The sequence below is a fragment of the Bubalus bubalis genome, chromosome 11, assembly GCF_019923935.1.
Source record: "Bubalus bubalis isolate 160015118507 breed Murrah chromosome 11, NDDB_SH_1, whole genome shotgun sequence".
Classification (NCBI taxonomy): Eukaryota; Metazoa; Chordata; class Mammalia; order Artiodactyla; family Bovidae; genus Bubalus; species Bubalus bubalis.
The window spans coordinates 74,410,781-74,432,210 of NC_059167.1; the positions used below are offsets into that span (position 1 = coordinate 74,410,781).

General features: G+C 44.5%; 1 protein-coding gene across 1 annotated transcript in view; it reads left to right on the forward strand.

The window, feature by feature from the left end:
* RYR3 (ryanodine receptor 3) overlaps positions 1–21,430 on the forward strand; it is a 470,522-nt gene that overhangs the window by 256,766 nt on the left and 192,326 nt on the right. The window contains exons 23-31 of the mRNA XM_044925248.2: positions 1,160–1,263; positions 2,716–2,799; positions 4,591–4,750; positions 6,085–6,232; positions 7,102–7,307; positions 7,866–8,040; positions 18,206–18,414; positions 19,980–20,155; positions 21,049–21,085. Coding sequence (XP_044781183.2) covers positions 1,160–1,263; positions 2,716–2,799; positions 4,591–4,750; positions 6,085–6,232; positions 7,102–7,307; positions 7,866–8,040; positions 18,206–18,414; positions 19,980–20,155; positions 21,049–21,085 — 1,299 coding nt within the window. The remainder of the gene's footprint in view (positions 1–1,159; positions 1,264–2,715; positions 2,800–4,590; positions 4,751–6,084; positions 6,233–7,101; positions 7,308–7,865; positions 8,041–18,205; positions 18,415–19,979; positions 20,156–21,048; positions 21,086–21,430) is intronic.

A 21,430-nucleotide genomic window follows, 5' to 3' on the forward strand; every position in this document is an offset into this window, starting at 1 on the left:
TGTGATTTGTGTAAGGTCATGTCCAAAGGCAGAAGGATCCATGATTCTAAAGCTTCCTATGACCCTGACACTCTCAAATTATGTACCATCCAGCTTAGTTACTGAAAGGGTCCCTGCACCCCAGCAGTTATATATTGATACAGCTCATAATATTCTCTTTATATGTGACCCCCTCTCTGCTAAATGCTCTTGTAATCACAGTTGCAATTCAACACTTACTTCTTTGATTATTGTATTACTGCCCATAAGACTATATCCTATCCCAGCTCACCATTGAAATCCTAAGGTCTAGCCTACAGCCCACCACCTAGTCGACATTCAGCAAGTGTTTGTGAAATAAACGAACGAATGAATGAGTGAGTTACTGTCTGGATCTGCACTGTTCAATACAATAGCTGTGGGCCACATGTGGCTCCTAAGCACTTAAAATGTGACTAGCCTGAGTTGACGTGCTGTAAATAGAAAGTACATGGTGGCTTTTTAAGACTTTCTATGAAAAGCCAATATAAAATGGCTTGAAATAATTTCTTAATTATTTGTTAAAATGGTAACGTTTTGAGTGTATTAGGTTAAGTAAAATACATTATTAGAATTTGTTTCACCTGGTTTTGGCTTTGGCTTTCGGGGTTTTTTTTTGTTTGGTTTGGTTTGGGGTTTTTTTGTTTTGGTTTGGTTTGGGGTGGGGGCGGGTCCTGTTGTTGTTTTGCTTTTCTCATGTGGTTACTAGGAAATTAGAAATTGCAAATGTAGTTCCCATCGGTGGCTGATTCTGTGTTTCCATCAGACAGTGCCGGTCCAGAGTCTGTAGTCCTTTATGTTCTGAAGAATGCTACCCTGCAGTGGCACCAGGGTTCTGCACATCTGGGACAGGCAGGAGCATGGTTGCCATGAATAAAAGTGCTTCTCTGGGAAAGTATGTTCTGAATGCAAACACTTGACTAGAAGCAGTGCACAGGACGCAAGCCGCCAGCAGCCCGGGGACCGCATGTGTCACTTACTAGAGAGAAGACCGTCTATTTGTCTATCAGCAAATAGCTGTCGTTGTCCTGCCCGACATGAATTGCCTGGGCCATGTTTCAAAGTGCGTCCTTTTCTGTTTCCCCAGGCAGTGCTGGTGGTGAAAACTTAAAATTATATTCTTTCTTATGTTGTCACCTAGATACGGGATGACAATAAAAGACAACACCCCTGCCTTGTTGAGTTTTCAAAGCTGCCTGAAACTGAGAAGAATTATAACCTACAAATGTCAACTGAAACCTTAAAGTGAGTGTTTAATTGAATCTGGATTAAACAGTGAGCAGATGATTTAATGCCTTATAACTAAACTACAAACCTGTTGTCTCTTGCCTCGAAAACATGATGCAGTCTGACAAATTAGCAGGAATGGGGATTATTCATGCCACAAAAGGGTTTAGCATAGTGAATAATACATCCACTGTTGTTATTTAGCATATATAGTTCTTTAGAGACCATTTGCTACTTGCCAGGGACAAGGAAAATGTAGGCAAAAAAGAGAAAAAGAGAAACTTGCAAAAGACTGATTGCTTCTTTTGTTGTTTAGTTGCTAAGTCATGGACCATAGCCTGCCACGCTCCTCTGTCCATGGGATTTCCCAGACAAGAATACTGGAGTGGGCTGCCTTTCCTTCTCCAGGGGAGTTGCCTCTTTTAGTTCATGTATCATTAAGAAAAGAAGATAAGATATACAGTAGATTCTAGGTCATATTGAAATTGGACAACTTAACCTAAGTCTCTGTTCTCTCATCTACAAAGTGAGGATATAATAGTTCTTATCTTTTCATAATTGTTGTAAGGGTTAAATGAGATGCTGAACATTAAAAAATAAGGATACAGCATTTCTAAAAAATCAATGGGAAAACATAGTTTAATTAACTAACATCCAACCTAAAAATAACTTTTAGCTTCTCTATGATCTCACCCACAGTTTCAACATTGATTCAGATCTCCATTATTTTTTTTAGCCCGAGTCTATATCTCCCTTCTTCAATCCCTTTGTACTTGTTACCTGTGAGCTCTGCCTAGCATTTCTCTGTTCGCTCCTTGTCAGTACAGAACTTTTTAACTTCAGGTTTGCTGGCATAGTGATGCCTTGTCTCACAGGAACCCATGTGAAATGTCTTCCATCACAGCGACCCTCCTCAAGGGTGAGGCTTTGGTACCTCGTGGTGTCCAGCACAGCTCAAGGCACTGTGTGCAGGGAGCACCCAGGAAATGCTTGCTGACTTCTGGGTTTGCTATTAGGGTCCCATCCGTCTTCTGGAATCAGAGAATCAGGATACAATCCTAATGCAGAGTCATAAACTAGAAAAGGTCTCCCAGAATGAACAAACTTTTTGTTGCATTCTTATGCTATACATTCAGGAGTTGGCAAACTACGATCCACAAGCTTATCTAACCAGCCACCTATTTTGGTTAAAAAAAAAATGTTTACTGTAACACAGGCAGGCTCTTCATATTGTCTTGCATATCGTCTATGACTATTTCCCCTCTGCAGTGGCAGAGGTGAGTAACTGTAACAGAGACCTAAGGACCACAAAGCCTACAACATTTCCTATCTCACCTCTAAGAAAAGTTTGGCAACCTGTGGTCTAATGAGTGACTGTAGTCTGTTTTTATCACTTCTGATGGAGGTGGGGGCTCTCACTGAACTCTGCCTTGCCGTTGACCTTTGTTTTCTCTGTCCACTACATCACAGAACTCTCCTGGCCCTGGGGTGCCACATTGCTCATGTTAACCCAGCTGCTGAGGACGATCTCAAGAAGGTCAAATTACCCAAAAAGTAGGTGATCTTTTAATGGTTGGCAACTTAAATGCTTCGGTCTTAATGTTTAAACTGGGAGGACAGGAGGTCCACGCACAGAGGCAGGGAACCGCCCCAGATACTTCCAGCACCAGGTCAGGCAGTTCCTCCAGGTGCCTAGACTGCACTCAAACCCCAAGCAGAAACCAGCTGAAGTACAGGCTTTCCAGGCTTCCTCTCTTTTTATTCCTTCTGCCTGGATCCACACTACTATCTACTATTGTTAGTTTTGAGCCAGAAGATGCGGCACTCAGAAGGATAAGCTGTCATGGTCTATAAGAATAGCAATTGGCAAGACAACTTGAATATGGTCGGTAGCCACAGCAAAGATTCACTCCTCTGGCATTGGGCCAGACTTGTAAATCTTGCAGAAATGGGTGTCTCTGCCAAGATTTAATTTGGCCCCTAAATCTGCACGTATCCTTCTCTCCCTCTCATCCGTACATTCACTCGTCATGTGTTCTCACAGTCTCAGATATGGGCTTGCTGGCACATCCCCTGGCTCGCTTGCTCACTCACACATGTGCCAGCCTTGGGGGCACATGCATTCACACCCAGTTGTCGTCATGACTTAAGAGCCAAGGCATTGCCAGCTCTAATCGAATGCTTATCTTCCCCTTCCTCCCTGTGAAACCCCAGGCTGCCAAGCTCCACTCTCAGAGGCAGCTCCTGGGGCCAGGAGCCACACGTGTGAGAGGCAGCAGCTGGAGGGGTGGCTGGGCTCAGGGCTCAGTGATCAGCACATGGTGGCCTTGCCCAAGGTCAGGCATCCCTAGAAGGTGGGTGAGGGACAGCATCATGCCTACAGTACACCTCGCATCTCCTACTGCTCTGAGGTTCTTGGGTAGAGTAACACTGGTCTGCAAGTCGTCAGGTTTAGGTTCTGGCCCTGATCTGAGCAGTCAGTGGCCTTGGGGTTGTGAGTGCCTTTGGACTCACGTTCCCACATGACTATGGTCAGTTGCTCTCCTGTGAGTCACTCCACATGGACCCCTGCTTCTCTCCGTTTACACAGTGCATCTCCCTGGGCTCCTGCTGAACTTTTCCCATCCTCACATTATCTAGCAAATTACAGACAACTGTGGCTGTGATTCCTGGACTGGACAGCAAACCATGAAGGTCATTTCACAAACTCTCTAATGCTATGATTTTTTTTTTTAATTCTCAAAGTGAAGGTTTAGTTTTCTAAAACTGAGCAATCATATTCTGCTGCTGTATAAGAAATCATTTGGCTTAAGGTTGCGTCCTTGCCCCGTGTATCATAACCTTTGTGTTTGTGAAGTGAGGCAAAGGAGCTTTGGTGATGCTGAATTATACTGAGTGTGCCCATGGTTTGCACCCTGAGAAATAAGGATGGGTTCAGGATGATGAATTAGGGGCCGCATCTGAAGACTTGAAATCAAACTGAGCTATCCATTCTGCCAAGGGGAGAACCTGTGCTTGCATGCTCAGTTGCTCAGTCATGTCCAATTCTTTGTGATCCCATGGACTGTAGCCCACCAAGTTCCTCTGTCCACAGGATTCTCCAGGTAAGAATACTGGAGTGGGTTGCCATTTCCTCCTTCAGAGGATCTTCCTGACCCAAGGACTGAACCCTTGTCTCCTGCATTGCAGGTGGATTCTTTGCCACTGAGCCATCTGGAAAACACATAGAACCTGTGACTATAGCCTTATCTTTCTAGTATTCCGACCCTGTGCTATTGGTCAAAAATCCGAAATGGGGGAGATTTACAGTTCTGTTCAAAATATATATTTTGCATTTACTTGTAGCTACATGATGTCCAATGGCTATAAGCCAGCCCCTTTGGATTTGTCTGATGTGAAGCTGTTACCGCCTCAAGAAGTTTTAGTGGATAAGCTTGCAGAAAATGCACACAATGTCTGGGCAAAAGACAGAATAAAACAAGGATGGACCTATGGCATTCAACAGGTGAGAGGTGCTGGGTCAGGCCTGATGGAGAAGCCAGGAGATGTGATCATCTATCAAAAAGGCATTTTGCTTTGGTGGGTATTAGATTGGAAGATGGAGGTTGCCTTTGCAGTCTGTGGCTCATCCCTCAGAACATTCATTATTAATAGAATCATGGGGCTGAATGGAATTCACGATGGTCATGTTGACATTAACTCCAGCAGTGCATAGGCTTACATTTCATTTGTTAGTCCGTTACACTTGTGATCAGGTTGCCTTGTGTATATGGCCTCTGGCTGCATCTTCTCTTATTCCCTGTCTTGCTGCTTGTCCCATGGCAAGCTGAGCTTTCACTCACTCTCCAAGGCCAATGTAAGGTTCACATGAATCAACATCACAGCTCAGCAGTATTTTTGGAGTGGTCCCAAGTATGTACCACTGAAGGGGAAACCAGCCCAGGAGAGGGGCAAACCAGCCCAGGAGAGGGGCAGACCAGCCCAACGATATGCCTGTGTCCCCTTACTTCAGTCCACGGGGCCAGAATTCCCAGGCAGAGTTCTTGGCTCATCCAAAGGCAGCATGAGAGCCCAGCAAGAAGTTAGGTGGTGTTCAGAACCATGATTCAGCGCTAACCCACCTGCTGCACCTCTCACTCTGAAATAACCCCCTCATCTCAGGAAGGCTCAGGATCAGGGAAGTTCACAGATAGCTGTGTGCACACGTGCTCATTCATTCCTGAGCCTCTCAACCTGCGCATGTCTGGAACCAAGAAGATGACAACTAGGAAACGTGGCAGGGAAGGGAGTGGGGAATTCAAAGCAGCATGTCCGATTATGACGACTTATCACTGCCATTGTCATGGTCGTCGTCTTAGTCCCCACTAAGGACCGGAGAAGGACTCATCCAAATATGTGCTATTACAGGGCAACAGCCCCACCGTGGCTCTGCCATCTCTTCAAATGTTTCTCTGTGAAGGATCTGTTGTGAGGAGGCCATAGCAGTTTAAATCATGCATGATCTTTCATCGGGGAATAGTTACGCAAACCCCCATCTGCCTCGCCTTGGGACTGGAGGAGTCTAACTAATTTCATGACACTTCATTTTATTCAAGGGCTGGCATTATTAAAATGTGATTTTTACTGCTGGCTTTGAATGTTAGTACAAATTTTCCATTTGTACTCATTTAATCCTGAAGTGGCAAATATGTTCATTGGTGAATATCAAGGCACTGGGAGAAGAGCTGGCAGATTCACATGAGGAAACCAGGACTGTTGCTGGGGATATGTGAGTGGGACGAGCTCTTGGTAAAGATGAAATGCATTTTCTCAGATTCTCTTTTCTCTGGCTTCACGTAGGATTTAAAGAACAAAAGAAATCCACGTTTGGTGCCATATTCATTGCTGGATGAGCGTACCAAGAAGTCAAACAGGGACAGCCTTCGTGAAGCTGTCCGGACGTTTGTTGGTTATGGCTATAACATTGAGCCATCAGACCAAGAGCTAGGTAATGAGTGCAGATGGTTCATTCTGGCTCCAGTTTGCGAAACACTTCTTCTGGAGGAATACTGATGTTCAATAGGTCTAACTTGCACTGTTAGAAATACTGTTGGTGCTAAAGAACATTAAAAACAATGGTGAATTTTAGGAAGTACGGGGGGTGGATGGGGAACCATGTTGATCATAGAGTTGTGTTCCATTGACCAGATAGTTCTGTAATGAACACATCTATGACCCAGCCCCACAAGGAATAAGTTATCCTCCAGCATAGCTGAGCTTTTCAGGATAGTTGGTCCCAAAACCAAGTTAACCATTATTTCTCTTATTTTCCAAACATGAATATCATCTCACTTTGGGGCAGGTAATGTCATCTCTCAACTGAAATCTATCACTGATTAAAATCACCACCTTATGAGTATTTAACATGTCACTGCCACCTCATACCCCAGGGGATACCATAGGCACGTGGGACAGTAAAAAGTGGTTTAAGGGGATTGGAGTAAGACAGACCTCAGTTCAGGTCTTGGCTCTCCTCGGTTTATTGGCTCTATGACCTTGAACAAGTGAACCCCTCTGAGCCTGTTTCTTCATTGGTAAAATGAAGACAATAACACAGATTTCATAGGATTATTGGGAGGAAACACTGAGATTTCGTTTCTACTGCAGAGCACTCACACAGGTGAATGGTAGTTTGTGTTTTTATGACATGATGATGATGGCGATGATTCTTTTATGAACATTATGTTATATTGACTAGCAGGAGATCTGCCATCAGCCTTTGTTGTTGAACATCCTTCGAGGAGTCCTCCCTAAATATTAAAAGCCTGTGTTCTCTCTCCTTCTCTGGCAATCTCTCCTCCCTTTCCTTCTTGATAGCTGACCCAGCTGTGGAGAAAGTCAGCATAGACAAGATCCGCTTTTTCCGGGTAGAGCGCTCTTATGCCGTGAGATCTGGAAAGTGGTATTTCGAGTTCGAGGTGGTGACCGGAGGCGACATGCGTGTTGGCTGGGCACGGCCAGGCTGCCGACCCGACATTGAGCTGGGGGCGGATGACCAAGCCTTTGTGTTTGAAGGCAGCAGGGTGAGTCTGGCTGGTGCTCGCCACTCCTCAGTCCAGGTTTTTCTGCTCCAAACATTTCTCCAGAAGTGAGAAGTTCTGAGTATCTGGACCTCTGGCTTCAAAAGGGAGGAGCCACCAGATGGACTAATTTAGACTACAGCACACTCATCACCTAGTGTTTGTCCCTTTGTTCTAGGGCAAAGGGGAGGGTTTGTACACTCTAGTCCTTTCTGTAATCGCCTCCATATTGCCTTGCCCCTGAACCCACAGAACACTGTGCAGCCAAGCATGCGGGGCAATCTTACCACTTTGTCTTCAGGGGGGTCCAGCTCATTTACATAGCTGACTATGTATTGGGAGACTTGGCCACCTTTTCTGATGAGCCTTGTGTACCTTGGTTGCCCACATCTGTAGATAGACCACTTCTCCCTGAGCACTGTCCTTGGTAGAAAGGAAAGTATCGTTTGGAAACCAGGCACCACTGCCCATTAGGAGAAACTACTCATGGGGTCACTTCTCCAGCAGCACAGGGGCCTCTAGGACCTCCATTTCTCTAATCCCTGGGCTCTTGTCTTCTAGGGCCAGCGTTGGCATCAAGGGAGTGGGTATTTTGGACGGACCTGGCAGCCAGGAGATGTGGTTGGATGTATGATTAACCTGGATGATGCTTCAATGATCTTCACGCTGAATGGGGAGCTGCTGATCACCAACAAAGGCTCTGAACTTGCCTTCGCTGACTACGAGATTGACAATGGTAAATCCACCAACCTCCCCACCCCTTTCCATGTCCACAAGGTGAAGGGAACTCCAGGGAATGGGATGAGATCTTCTGCCTCCTCACTCATGGCACACTGACCTTTGCAGATCTAAAGCCCTGGGGTAAAGACAGCTCTTATACTATCATTTTTGAAGAATCAAAACAAATAATAGAGATAGTTGATATATGCAGCATAAATGTAAGTCTGAACTTCCAGAGAGATTGACCAAGGAAAGTGTTAGTTGCTCAGTCATGTCCATCTCTTTGCAACCCCATGGACTGTAGCCCACCAGGCTCCTCTGTCCATGGGGTTCTCTGGGCAGGAATATTGGAGTGGGTTGCCATTTCCTTCTCCAGGGGATATTCCTGACCCAGGGATTGAACCCCGGTTTCCTGCATTGCAGAAACTCTTTACCATCTGGGCCAGATATAAGCATAGAATGACCAAGGCGCTCCCTCTAATTCCCTGCTTGTGCCTTGGCATGGTAATGTTCCCCAGGTTTCTCAGGATCACAAAGGAAGCGCTAACTGCCTGTATGCTGATGTCCCTGGCAGGAGAGAAAAGTCAATGAATTAGAATTATCCTCTTATTCTGATTTGAATTGTCATTGTGAATGTTGGTATAATTGAACTTAATGTTTTGATGAGAATCACTGAAACATGGAAGTTGACTTAGCTGTTCCTTGAATGAAATAGAATTTCAGAATAGAAACTCAAACATGCTGTGAAACCCAAGCACAGTTGCACTTGTTAATGGCCGGAAATAGACTACAGTCAGGTTGGTGCTTCCAGCTACACAAAGGGGCAATAGGTGCTTCTTATTTCTTGTCTACAGAACTCCCTTATGTACACAAGGCTGCTGGCACCAGGACTAGGAACACTGGAGTGTGAGTCAGCTGGCTTGCTCCTAACAAGCTGTGGGCTCCCAGCAAGGCTTGGTTTCACTCCTCTGGGCTTTGCCTCCTTCATCTGTACCAGAAAACAGGATGATAGACCATATAAATGCCAACATCCTCCTCAGATGTAATATTCTGTGGCAGTGACTTAATACCCGCTGTGATCACACCTCTGGTCTTGGTTCCGTGCCACTCTCTGCTCCTGCAGTACAAAGGAGGAGGAGGCAGGGAGGCTGAGAGGGGAAGAGGCTGCTCCAGAGCAGAAGACCTGGGTTCTAAATGGCAGAAGACATCTCGGGTTGACTTTATTTAACCTCTTTGTGCCTCTTTTCCCCATCTGTAAATGATTAGGGTTCTGGATAGCTCTAAATTTCTGGCGCTTTACAAAAAGAGACAGTCTCCTCTTCCTGCATCAAATGTTAAAAAAGATAAAATTGCAGAGGCAAGAGCAGCAGAAATAAATGAGCATATAATTGAGGCTTCCCAGGTGGTGATAGTGGTAAAGAACCCACTTGTGAGTGCAGGAGACATAAGAGACACAGGTTCAATTCCTGGGTTGGGAAGATCCCCTGGAGTAGGACATGGCAACCCATTCCTGTATTCTTGCCTGGAGAACTCCATGGAGAGAAGAGCCTGGCTGGCTATGGACCATAGGGTTGCAAAGAGTCGGACACAATGGAAGCGACTTAGTGTGCATGCATATTTTTAATACATATAAAATATTCTTTATTTACAATGTGTTTTGGCTTTATAAATCATTTTCATACTTTGTACAGACACCTATTATCTGCAACATGCATATCAACTGGACCTTAAAAGAGCTTTAAAGATTTTTCTAAGAGCCATATATTTGGGATAATAGAAAAGCTGCAAGTCAGTGTATTTTCTTAGAAAGACAGGATGACTGAAGCAATATGGGGTCGTGCTTTAATGCCTTCTGAAAAGGTTTAAAATATGAGTTTTAAAGAATATATTTTTGGAAACAACTGGGAAAGAAGTTGCTAGCAGAAAGAATGGCCCACGTACTGGTTCTGAGGCAAAGAGGGAGGAAACATTGATGACATGAGGGGGTTGGGGACGAGCCATCCTCTGTCACTGCTCTTTGGAAACAGATATTCACTAAGTACCCGGCACAAGCAGTGCTCTCTTCATGTTGTTGTTGAGTCACTAAGTCGTGTCCAACTCTTTGGGGCCTCATGGACTGCAGCACGCCAGACTCCTCTCTCCTCCACTATCTCCCAGAGTTTGCTTAAACTCACGCCCATTGAATCGGTGATACCATCCAACCATCTCATCCTCTCCTGCCTCAATCTTCCCCAGCATCAGGGTCTTTTCCACTGAGTCAGCTCTTTACATCAGGTGGCTAAAGTATTGGAGCTCCAGCTTCAGCATCAGTCCTTCCAGTGAATAGCCAGGGTTTATTTCTTTTAGGATCAACTGCTTTGATCTCCTTGCAGTCCAAGGGACTCTCAAGAGTCTTCTCCAGCCCTACAATTTGAAAACATCAATTCTTCAGCACTCACTCTTCTTTATGGTCCAACTCACACATCCGTACATGACTACTGGAAAAACCATAGCTTTGACTATTTGGATCTTTTTAGAATCATCAAAGTGATGTCTCTGCTTTTTAATATGCTGTCTAGGTTTGTCATAGCTTCCTTTTAAAAAGCAAGTGTCTTTTAATTTCATGGTTGCAGTCACCGTTTGCAGTGATTTTGGAGTCCAAGAAAATAAAATCTTTCACTGCTTCCACTTTTTCCTCTTCTATTTGCCAGAAGTGATGGGACCAGATGCCATGATTTTAATTTTTTTAATGTTGAGCTAGTTTTTTTCACTCTCCTCTTTCACCGTCATTAAGAGGCTCTTTAGTTCCTCTTCACTTTCTGCCATTAGACTGGTATCATCTTCATGTATGAGGCTATCTTCAATGAGGCTGGAGAAAAACAAAGAACTAGGTAATTTAGGCTCATCCCCAAGGAAAGGAGCTTCCTGGAGTAGGCAGAGTCCAAAGTCCAGTGACCCTGTGGACTCGGGGAGCTTAGTTATCTATAAGACTTTGGCTCAACATAAGGAAGAGAAAAAGATCTCGTCAGTTTTCAGAGTTGTAAGAACTCCATGAGGTCTAAAGCCTTGATAATCAAAAGTGTGAGCTGCTTGTTATAAATGCAGGGTCTCAGACCCCACGCTAGTCCTACTGATTCAGAAACTGCATTCAGACAAGATACCCCAACAGCTCCCATGCACTTTGAAGTATGAGAAGCAGTGGTCTAAAGTATACACAAATGTAAATAGTAGCAAAATGAAGGAGTTAATTTTCTAGTTCAAAAAATAAATTAAATGAAAATACAGAAAGCTAACTACCAATACAAAGCAATAGGTCAGAAATGGCAGTTGACCAATACAGGATGAAAATTCTAGAAGACTGGAATTGGAACTGAAAGTTAAATGAAAACTGTGAGCTGTCTCAGCAACTACAGATGAGCTTTTTACCTCTAAGAAGGGTCTTCTTCTCGGGGGAGGGGGTTGTAAGTAGAGTAATAGAGAGGAATCAGGAAACTGCAGAAAAGAGTGATGATAGCATTTGGATGATTGTGTATGGAATTTATAGAAGACAAAGCTGGAAAGAATGAGAAGTTACAGATTATAGCCTTGAATACCAAGACTTGGTCTTTTTATTCAGGAAACTGTATTGTCTAATCTGGGCCCACTCTTCTTGGACTCCACTCTCTGTGACATGGGGGGCTGTCCTAGGGTTTGAGCAGAAGAATACTATAAAGAAAGGGGATGCTGTAGGAGAACTCTGCTTTTAGAGATCGTCTGTGCTGTAATGAAAGAGATGCCTCATCGACCCTTTGTATAGAGAGACATGATTTGACCTTCAGAATAACAAAGTCTATTATTAGGACTCTGTTTTATAAGAGAATTGTACTGTATTATGTGCACACATTGTACTGTAGCATTGCACTGCACTTTAATAACATGGAGACAAGATAATTGGGAGGCCTTTCCAGTTCTGTGATGGCTCAGGAGTCAGAGGAAGGGCAATTGAAAGGGAGTCTGCATGCAATTATTTGACGACAATAACCCAGAGGCTTAGAATAACCATAGAGCAGCTCTTTAACCATAGAGCAGCTCTGCATAAAGTGGAAAGAGCCAGCAATTCTTGCCTTGAGCTGTTAGGAAAACCATCTGTTGAATATAAAACATTGTGTGCATTACAGCCCCTCAGAAAGCAAAATCCCATTTGTGTGTGTGTTCTGGCCACCAATATCCCAGCCTTGATTCAGGCTGTTTACCCTGCTGGGGTAAGTATTTTTAGTCCTTTGGGGGAAGGAATGGGAGCAGGCACTATGATTCGTGGCTGATTTTTTTTCTTTGGGTGATTTATAAGCTGTCATCCCCATCCTCGTCTGCATCATAGGTGACATACTCTTATCAGCTTCGTTTTCCTAATCATTGTTCTCTACTGTGTTCCCTGGACTGCACCCTCACAGCTCTCAATGTTGTCACTGAAAGGCATCTGGAAGCTCAGAAGCTCTCACAGAGAAACCTTTGCTGTTAGTCTTCCCTTTGATCCCATTTAAAGGAAAGGAAGATAAAATTCTGAACATCATTCTGGACCTCAGAACATGAGGTCTGAAAGAGTTTAATTTAGAGCTGGTTTGCCTTGCTGCTGCTGCCAGACACCCCTGGGTACACCCTGCTTTGCTACAGCTTCAGTGTCTGCAGGGACAGCCTCCCAAGCTCTTCCTCTATCGGCGTGTCAGTGCTTAACAGATGCCCTGGCTCTGGCTCTACCAGCAGCCCTTCCACAGGCAGCAGATGAAACTTCCTTGCAGGCAGAGTCGCTGTCGTCTGTGCACAAACACGCTGGCACCCAGAGCCCCCCGTCATTCTCTCCCCAAGTGGGTGCTGTGCTTCAGGGAACAGCTGTGGCAGGGGAGCGCAGCCTCCTGTTCCCTGCGTTTTCTACAGAGCTTGTGACGATCTCGGTGCTGTCCCTGAACTCCCTCTTTGTGAGGCTTAGGAAATTAAAATTAATGGATAAAACATGAACTGCTGGATGGAGACTCTGAGAAACACCCCAGGAATGGTCTGGGCAGCCATCTCACCACTTCTCCCAATGATCTCAGTTTTTCCGCTACTGGGAAGTGATTGGCTCTCAGTAAATTACTTCAGTTTGACATGGATTTTAAAAAGGATCCATGGTTGGTGTGGTCTAGAGAACTGGTTTCTTTCCAAGCTCCTGAATTATAAAAAGATGACCTCCTGGGGGTCCCTCTTCCTAATCACACAACCCTATGAGGCCTTGTGATACAAAGTTTATCAGAACCTGGGGTCCTCTGCAGCATTTAAATGAATATGTTCTTGACATTCCTTTCCTCAAACAGGGATTCTATGTACATCTAGGTTCCAAATAATGCCATTTGCAAATTTCCTCCTCAGACCTCTTCAATGACGTCAGCATAATTGCATCTACTAGTTTGCATGTTGGGATGGAGTATTGTTTTTCACCTTTATTTTTCCATCTTGTTACATCTCCTGTCTCATTTGAGCTGGGGGTTATAGTTGAATTGTGTACAAAGTGTGGATCCTTGTGTGTAGGTGACATTGTTCACGGTGATGCCACGTGGCCTTCCCAAGTGGCTCTGTCCATCCAGGTAAGACCAAACCAACTCCAGGGAGCCATGTGGCCACTTGTGACAGGCAGCCCTTCTCCTCCTGGGGGCCTGGAGTGCTTTGTGGTCGAAGGTCTCCCGCTGCCTGACCTAGAGGCAAACTAGTCAACTAGATGACACGTAGGAAAATCATCCGAAAACTGAAGGAAGAGTTCATCACAAAGCCAGTCACCGGAAGTGAGAGTTAGAAAGCAGGCATCTGGGCCTCAGTCCCCACTGCTCACTCTGGACCGCTCCTCTGGCAGTCTTGTTCACATGCTGGCCCTGCATTCACTCCAGGAGACAGTCCTTTGAGCAAGTTACTCAACTTGGTAGGCCTCAGTTTCCTCACTGTAAGACAGTCACAGTAATATATCCATAGAGTGCCCAGGGCCTGACACCTAGAGGTACTTGATAAATATTAGCTGGTGTGGTTTATCATCGTTGTCCCTCCCTCCTCTGTCTGTCAAGCAGAGTTCCTGAGTTGCATGAAGTTGTAATGTCTCAAGTAAGGAAGTTGTGGAGGAGTGATCCTTAGCTGGAGCCTCTCTACCAGGTGGAGGGAGCTGATCCAGTTTTAAAGTATTCCTCCTCAGGAGAAAATGCTGGTGCCTTTGAGGATGTCGCTTTGTCTCACTCCTTTCTGGGGTTTTGCTCTTTTGATGCAAGCCTGGGATTTAGGCTCTTGTCTGCCACTGTACAGAGTTGCCCCACTGTGCCCACTTAGCCCCCAAGAGGTCCCTGACACTCCCTCCCGTTGCTTTGACATACCTGACTTTTGCTGCTGCTGAGGAGCCTGTTTTCAGGCAATGTTCAGCTGGCCCCTGTAGAGATGGCTTCTGCCCCAGAGGGCCAGTGCTCTGCTCTGTAATGAGGGCAGCCCTCCGCCCCCAGGACATGACTGCTGTTTAAATCTGGGGTATTCATCCCCTGTAACCTTCCCCCCTTCTCTTGCCCACTGACTGGCAGCTGGTCTGTGACTCAGAGGGACAGCAAAGTACTGTCCCTTCTGCTGATGTCTTAGGAACAATGAGGAGCCCAAGTTCCTTAGAAAAAGGGCTTTGTGCAAATATGACCTTTTTTCCTTTCTGTGTGCATCTTACATTTTCAGAGTGTCTATAATTAGGAAGTCACTGATGTGACCTGAAGTTATTCAGAAGTCCTCATGTTTTGAATCTGCTGCTTACTTATCCTATCATTCATGTTAATGGAGAAGAAAGGGAAAGAGTGGCTTTCTTTTTTTAATTGATTTTATTGAAGTACACTTGATTTACAATATTGTGTTAATTTCTTTTGCACAGCAAAGTGGTTCAGTTTTATATCTATACACACACACACACACATATATACATACTATATGTGTATGTATATATATATATGTATTTTTAAATTCTTTCCCATTATCATTCATAACAGGATATCAAATATAGTTCCCTGTGTTATACAGTAGGACCTTGTTGTCTATCCATTCTGTATATAATAGTCTGCATTTGCTAACCCCAAGCTTCAAACATCCCTCCTCAACCCACATCTCCCTTGGCAACCACGTCTGTTCTGTATGTCTATGAATCTGTTTCTGTTTCATAGATAAGTTCATTTATGTCATATTTTAGATTCCATTTATAAGTGATATCCTATGGTATTTGTCTTTCTCTGACTTACTTCACTCAGTATGATAATCTCTGGGTCCATCCATGTTGCTGCAAATGGCAGTATTTCGTCCTTTTTATAGCTGAGTAGTATTCCATTGTATATATGTACTGCGTCTTCTTTATCCATTCGTCAATGGACATTTAGGTTGCTTCTAAGTCTTGGCTATTGTCAAGAGTGCTGCTTTGAGTATAGGGGCACAAAAATCTTTCTAAATTATAATTTTGTCCAGATATATGCCTGGGATTGGGATTGCTGGATCATATGGAACTCTACTTTTAGTTTTTTGAGAAACCTCCATACTGTTCTCCATAATAGCTGCACCAACTTACATTCCCCACCAACAGTGTCAGAGAGTTCCTTTTTCTCCACTTCCAAGAGACTTTCTTAAGATGTCATGTCTCTGCTCACATCAGGGATGGAATGCTTCAAAATCAGGACTTCCAGATAAAGCTACTCGAGTGGTACTTGTCCAGGTTGGAAAGAAAAGTACTGTCTTGCAAGTGGGGATGTCTTAGCACACACCATTCACTCTCCCACTTTCCACTTGTCATCCTCATTTCTCTAAGCCCCTGGCAACTGGGATGATTTCTTTTCCTTCCTTCACATCTCACAGCATAAAGCAGAGCCCTCTGTCCCAGTAGGCTCCCCAAAATTGTGCCAACAAGTAGTCCTTATTCCATATTAGAGTCATATCTTCAAAGCTTCCTTACTTATAAAAATCTCTGTCTATAGAAGGGGGTAGTTTCATCTCTTATAGTCTCAGAGGCTATGAAACATAGTGTCAGAAGCAAAACAATACTCAGGAAGGTCCATGAATCTGATCGACCAGACCTTCCATCTTCCCGAGGGATGGGGCCACCACCAGCGGTCCTGGGTGGAGGCTCTTTGTACAGACATCACCTGCATTGCTAGGATTTCATTGTAGCTCTCTTACTTAGAAATAGTATTAAACAGTATCACATAGTATCTTAAATAAATTCAGTTTCTGAAAACAACCAACTCAGCTTGGGAGGGATTTGTCTTTCACTTATATGACTTATTTACATAGAAACTTTGTGATTTAGGTAATAGTATATACACACTGACTTTAGGAAGAGTGAATTTTGGCCTGGATCTCTATGAGTGACTTACTGTTGAACATAAATTCTCCCAAAATTGACCTTTAAATGTCCCTCACATAAACACTCCTTCCTTAGGAGTGACACGATTTTCTTTATGGGGGTGCTCCAAGCCCTGGTTTAGCCTCCAGCCTCTGAGCCCTTCGTCCTTTTCCAAGCAGTCTGCAGCCTCAGCTGCCCTCCAGCTGCCTGCCTCATGTCTTCCCAGGTCTGGGATAATTAGTGCTTTCCCAACTCCGCTGATTTGTTGGTCCACAATTATGATTCATAAATAGCCCACAAACAAGAACACCAAGCGATCTGAACTTCTGCTTTGGGTCTGTTCTGCATGGCAATGCTTTCTTTATTATGATGAGGACACAGAAAAGAGCTTGGAGAGACAGTAACTGTAGGAGCGAACAGTTTTCTACAGCTCCTGCTTGAAAATCTCACTTTCCTACTTAGGAGGGAACTGTATCAGTAGACTTGGAGGATGGGGTTTGTAAGATATATTTTGTAAACAAGCAGTCATAGTATAGCATCCAGAACTTCTTAGCATACTCTCAAATGACAAGAGCCACTGTACCTCTCATTTCACTGGAGAATATGCGGGGACCTAGAGAAATTTGGCAATTTACATCAAGTCATTCTTTGGGCTTCTTGCATTGTTTTATTTGGGGCAAAATCTAAAATCACACAGGGTTTAAGATATGGAAGCACTCTAAGTGTCTATAAACAGATGAATGGTTAAAAGATGATGTGTCTGTATATGTATATACATATGTGTGTATATACCTATATCCACACACGTACACACACACACACGAATATTAGCCATAAAAAAAAGAATGAAATTCTGCTATTTGCAGCACCATGGGTGGATCCAGAGAGTATTATGTTTAATGAAATAAGTCTGACAAAGGCAAATGCTGTATGTTATCACTTATATGTGAAATTAAAAAATAAAACAACTGAATATATATAACAAAGCAGAAAGAGACTCAGTGATACAGAGAACAAACTCGTGATAAACAGTGGGGAGAAGGTAGAGGGAAGGAGCAAGACAGGGGTATGAGATTAAGAGACACAAACTACTGTGTATCAAAGAGATAAACAACAAGAATATACTGTACAGCACAGGGAAATATAGCCATTGTTTTGTAATAACTTCAAATGGAATACAATCTATTTAAATATTGATTCACTATGTTGTATACCTGAAACTAATATAATATTGTAAATCAACTATAACTCAATTTAAAAGAAAGTATATCTCCAGACATAAATAACATAAAATTACCCAGGGCCTAATTGGTGCCTGTGATAAAGAACTTGCCTGCCAATGCAGGAGACATAAGAGATGCGGATTCAATCCCTGGGTTGGGAAGATCCCCTGCAGGAGGGCATGGCAACCCACTCCAGTATTCTTGCTTGGAGAATCCCATGGGCAGAGGAGCCTGGTGGGCTACAGTCCATGGGGTCACAAAGAGTCGGGCATGACTGAAGTGACTTAGCACACAAGTAATATCAGTTTTAACTAAGACATAAATAAAGAATTTCACTTTTTCTCTTACTGGTTTTACTTTTCCAGATGACTTTTATTTACATCTTGGCTGGATGATTATTTTTTCTGCCAGTCATTTTGAACCAGACTCGCTTGTCTTTCCCATATACCAAGGGCAGCTGTCAGCTCCACATGGTCTCCTGTTGTTGAGTATATGGGCCAGGAAGAAAGAAAAGGATGCTGTCCTATCTTTTCTACTGGGACTCAAAGCTGTGAGGGAAGCAAGGGTTCTGCTTCCTCCCAGCCTCCCGGGACAGTCCTGCAGGCTGACTGAGCTCTCTCACCACTCTGCAGGCTTTGTGCCCATCTGCTCTCTGGGGCTGTCTCAGATCGGCCGCATGAATCTCGGGATGGACGCCAGCACCTTCAAGTTTTATACCATGTGCGGCCTCCAAGAGGGCTTTGAGCCTTTTGCTGTCAACATGAATCGCGACGTGGCCATGTGGTTCAGCAAACGCCTCCCAACATTTGTCAACGTGCCCAAGGATCATCCGCAGATAGAGGTATGCTACACGTACACATCGTGGGGGACGCTGACAGGGCAGGGGGACCCAGGCACTGAGCTCCCACTAATGCTCCTGTCACAGCTGGTGCTTGCCCAAGTGCACGCCCTGGCTGTCCCCAGTCACCTCCTTGCCAGACTCCAGAGCTGTCATTACAGACACCTTAGTTGTGGCAGCTGAGTGGCATCTTACAAGGGATAACCAACCACCTTGCAGATCCGTATCCCCAAATCTTTGGGCCACTACATATTCTCCAGATGTTGCTATAGTAGTATTAGAGCAAAATAGTATCTAGAGTCCTTAAATGTCATTTTCCTAAAATAGTTCAATACCTGCACTTAAGATGATATGTCCCGGACATTGTTCTCCTCTGCTCAGGACTTAATGTCTTTTAGGCTGTGTTTAATTCCTGCAGAACCATCTCCAGCTTTTTAGGTGGAGGTGCAATAGTTGATTATGATGCTTGTACCTTGTGTGGGAAGCAGAGACGCAGAGAAGCCAAAGATTGTAAGGATCCTGATTTGGGTTCTGGTTCTACATCTCCTTGCCCTGCGTCGCCCACACACACCACGATTTTTTCATGGTGTCAGGGTGAGATGGGAGCTGATGGGATGTCAGACAGATCAACTCCACTGAAGCGTTAGATTCAAGGGCTCACTTCCACCAGAGTGTAAGTCTCCTTCACTCACCTCCCAATCTGAATTCAGCAAGCATCAGCTCTTCATCTCCCCTTTCCCCCAAACCCTTAAATAGTAGACTTGAATTTCTCCAATTTCTACCTGATAGTTACTTTAGAAAGCTGGCTCATAAACTTTTTTGGAAGTCATGAGCCCCTTTGACAAACTGAAAATATGCAGACCCCACAAACCTAGGTAAGCATGCTTATGGACCGCAGGGTGGAAACTGGCTCTAGAATGCAGGGAGAAGTGCTCAGATCATAAAAAAATCATCATTGTAAGTCCGCTCACTTTCTCTGCTCCCCATCCCACCCCCGCACATACACTTCAAACATCCAGTTGTGATCTTTCCTCCTCTACTGCACTCCTCCAAGTGCTCATGCCCTGGAGCTGGGAATTTCCTCCTTTGTCAGGAGCCTCTGTTTGACTCAGGCTGCAGGTAAAGGCAGGAAGTCCACCAGGTGGGAGACAGGGTCCTCTGAGGAAACTCTAATGTCACTTCTGGAGTCTTGCGCTTTCTGGCACCTTCTCCCTTAGATATTCTTATGCCTAATGACATGGGAAACCTGTGGAAAGTTTCTTCTTTAGCCACTCCCCACCTTCCTAAAAGGTCAGCATCAGCAAGCACACTGCAACACCCCTGCTGCCTGGCGCCCCTGACCTCGCAGAAAACCCAGCAGTCATGTTTTCAAATCCCTAATCTCCCCAGCCAGAAGTGGGTCTATGATATTTTATTGGGCAGGATCCACATTACGATAAGTGTAACGGTTGGGTTACCACTCATGACAACCTTTGCCTTTCGCAGAAAGCCTTACCTAGGTAGTCAGTGAGGGAAGAGAGGGTGGGCGGGAGTCAGGCTGTGTCAGGTGAGGATGGTGGCATTTCCAGGTCGTGAGGATCGACGGCACCATGGATGCCCCTCCGTGCCTCAAGGTGACCCACAAGACATTCGGCACCCAGAACAGCAGTGCCACCATGATCTACTGCCGCCTGAGCGTGCCCGTCGAGTGCCACTCCTCCTTCAGTCACAGCCCCTGTATGGACAGTGATGCTTTCCAGAAAAGGTGAGGGAGAGGGGGCTCCAGCTCTCAGAGGTGCTCAGCGTGTCTGCTGCAAAACTGACTTTGTCTACTTCTCACTGCACCATGGCACAGCTGGAGCCCGGTCTGTAGGGTTCCCTCTGCTTTCAGTCAGGAAGGAAATAAGGATGTGTGCTCATACGTGTGTGTGCCCATGTGTGTGTGTGTATGCGCACAGTGTATAATTAGGGGGCCAATCAAGCTTAATCACGTCACATCCAGTGGACACGTTTCTGCGCTTCTCAAGTTCTCTGAGTCCCTAGCCTCCTTGCAACCTGTAATTCCTATGTTTTGGAGTAGAAAAGAATGTAAGTGCATGAGAGGATGCAATTGTTGTTGCCATTGTGTGAAATTAGAAGCTTCTGTAGGCAAATTCTACCTTCTTTGCATAACTATGGCCAGTGTCCAACCCAGTAGCTGTGTGATTCATGAGTAATGTGACTTCCTTCTGCCTGATAAGAAATATATTCCTTGCTATCTTTCTTCCCTTTCATGTCTATTTTTAATCGCTGATATAAGGCTGGTGCAGGTTTCCTCAAGAGTTTTACTGTCTACCAAGCTTTAAAGAAACAAAGCTGTTTGAGAGAACAGGATAATGTATCCCAGGGTATCCCTGCCTATATTATTAACATCTCCCCAGCCTCCCCCTTGCCCTACCTTACATCTGGGCTGAGAGACAAGAGTTAGAAGGCATAGTCCTGCCTGCTGGTAGCAGGTTGCTGATGAAAAGTTCCAAGATCAGTTGGGATCACTCATATGTGGGAAACATCCAGCTTCCTAAACTTGTCTTCGTCATTAAAGGTAGATCAATTGCCTGTCAGACTTGTTGGCTTCTTTATAGAGCTGAAGAACTAAAACATGGATTATCTTCCCCACAGGAAACAGATGCAAGAAATACTCTCTCACACAACAACAGTAAGTAAATGTGCTCAATTATGGTTTTAATTATTTGATTCTTTGCCATGCCTGGTAATATGCCCCTTACAGCAAAGATCTGTCTAGAGATCCTCTTTAATTGCCAATTACTCTGCCTTTTAATATCCATCTTAATGCTTCCAGAACATATCTATGGCATCTCTCAAGTGGGGGAAAGAAAAACAGTTATTCAGTGCAAAACAGAACTCTACCTAGAGCATCTAATTGGGCATCATTGTGTATTTGGTGCCTATTTGCCACCAGGGACCCAGCACTGCCTTTCTGATTGAAAGGAACACCAGTTGAGGGGGAAAGGGGGGCTGTTAATTTAATCCTTTTGTTTGC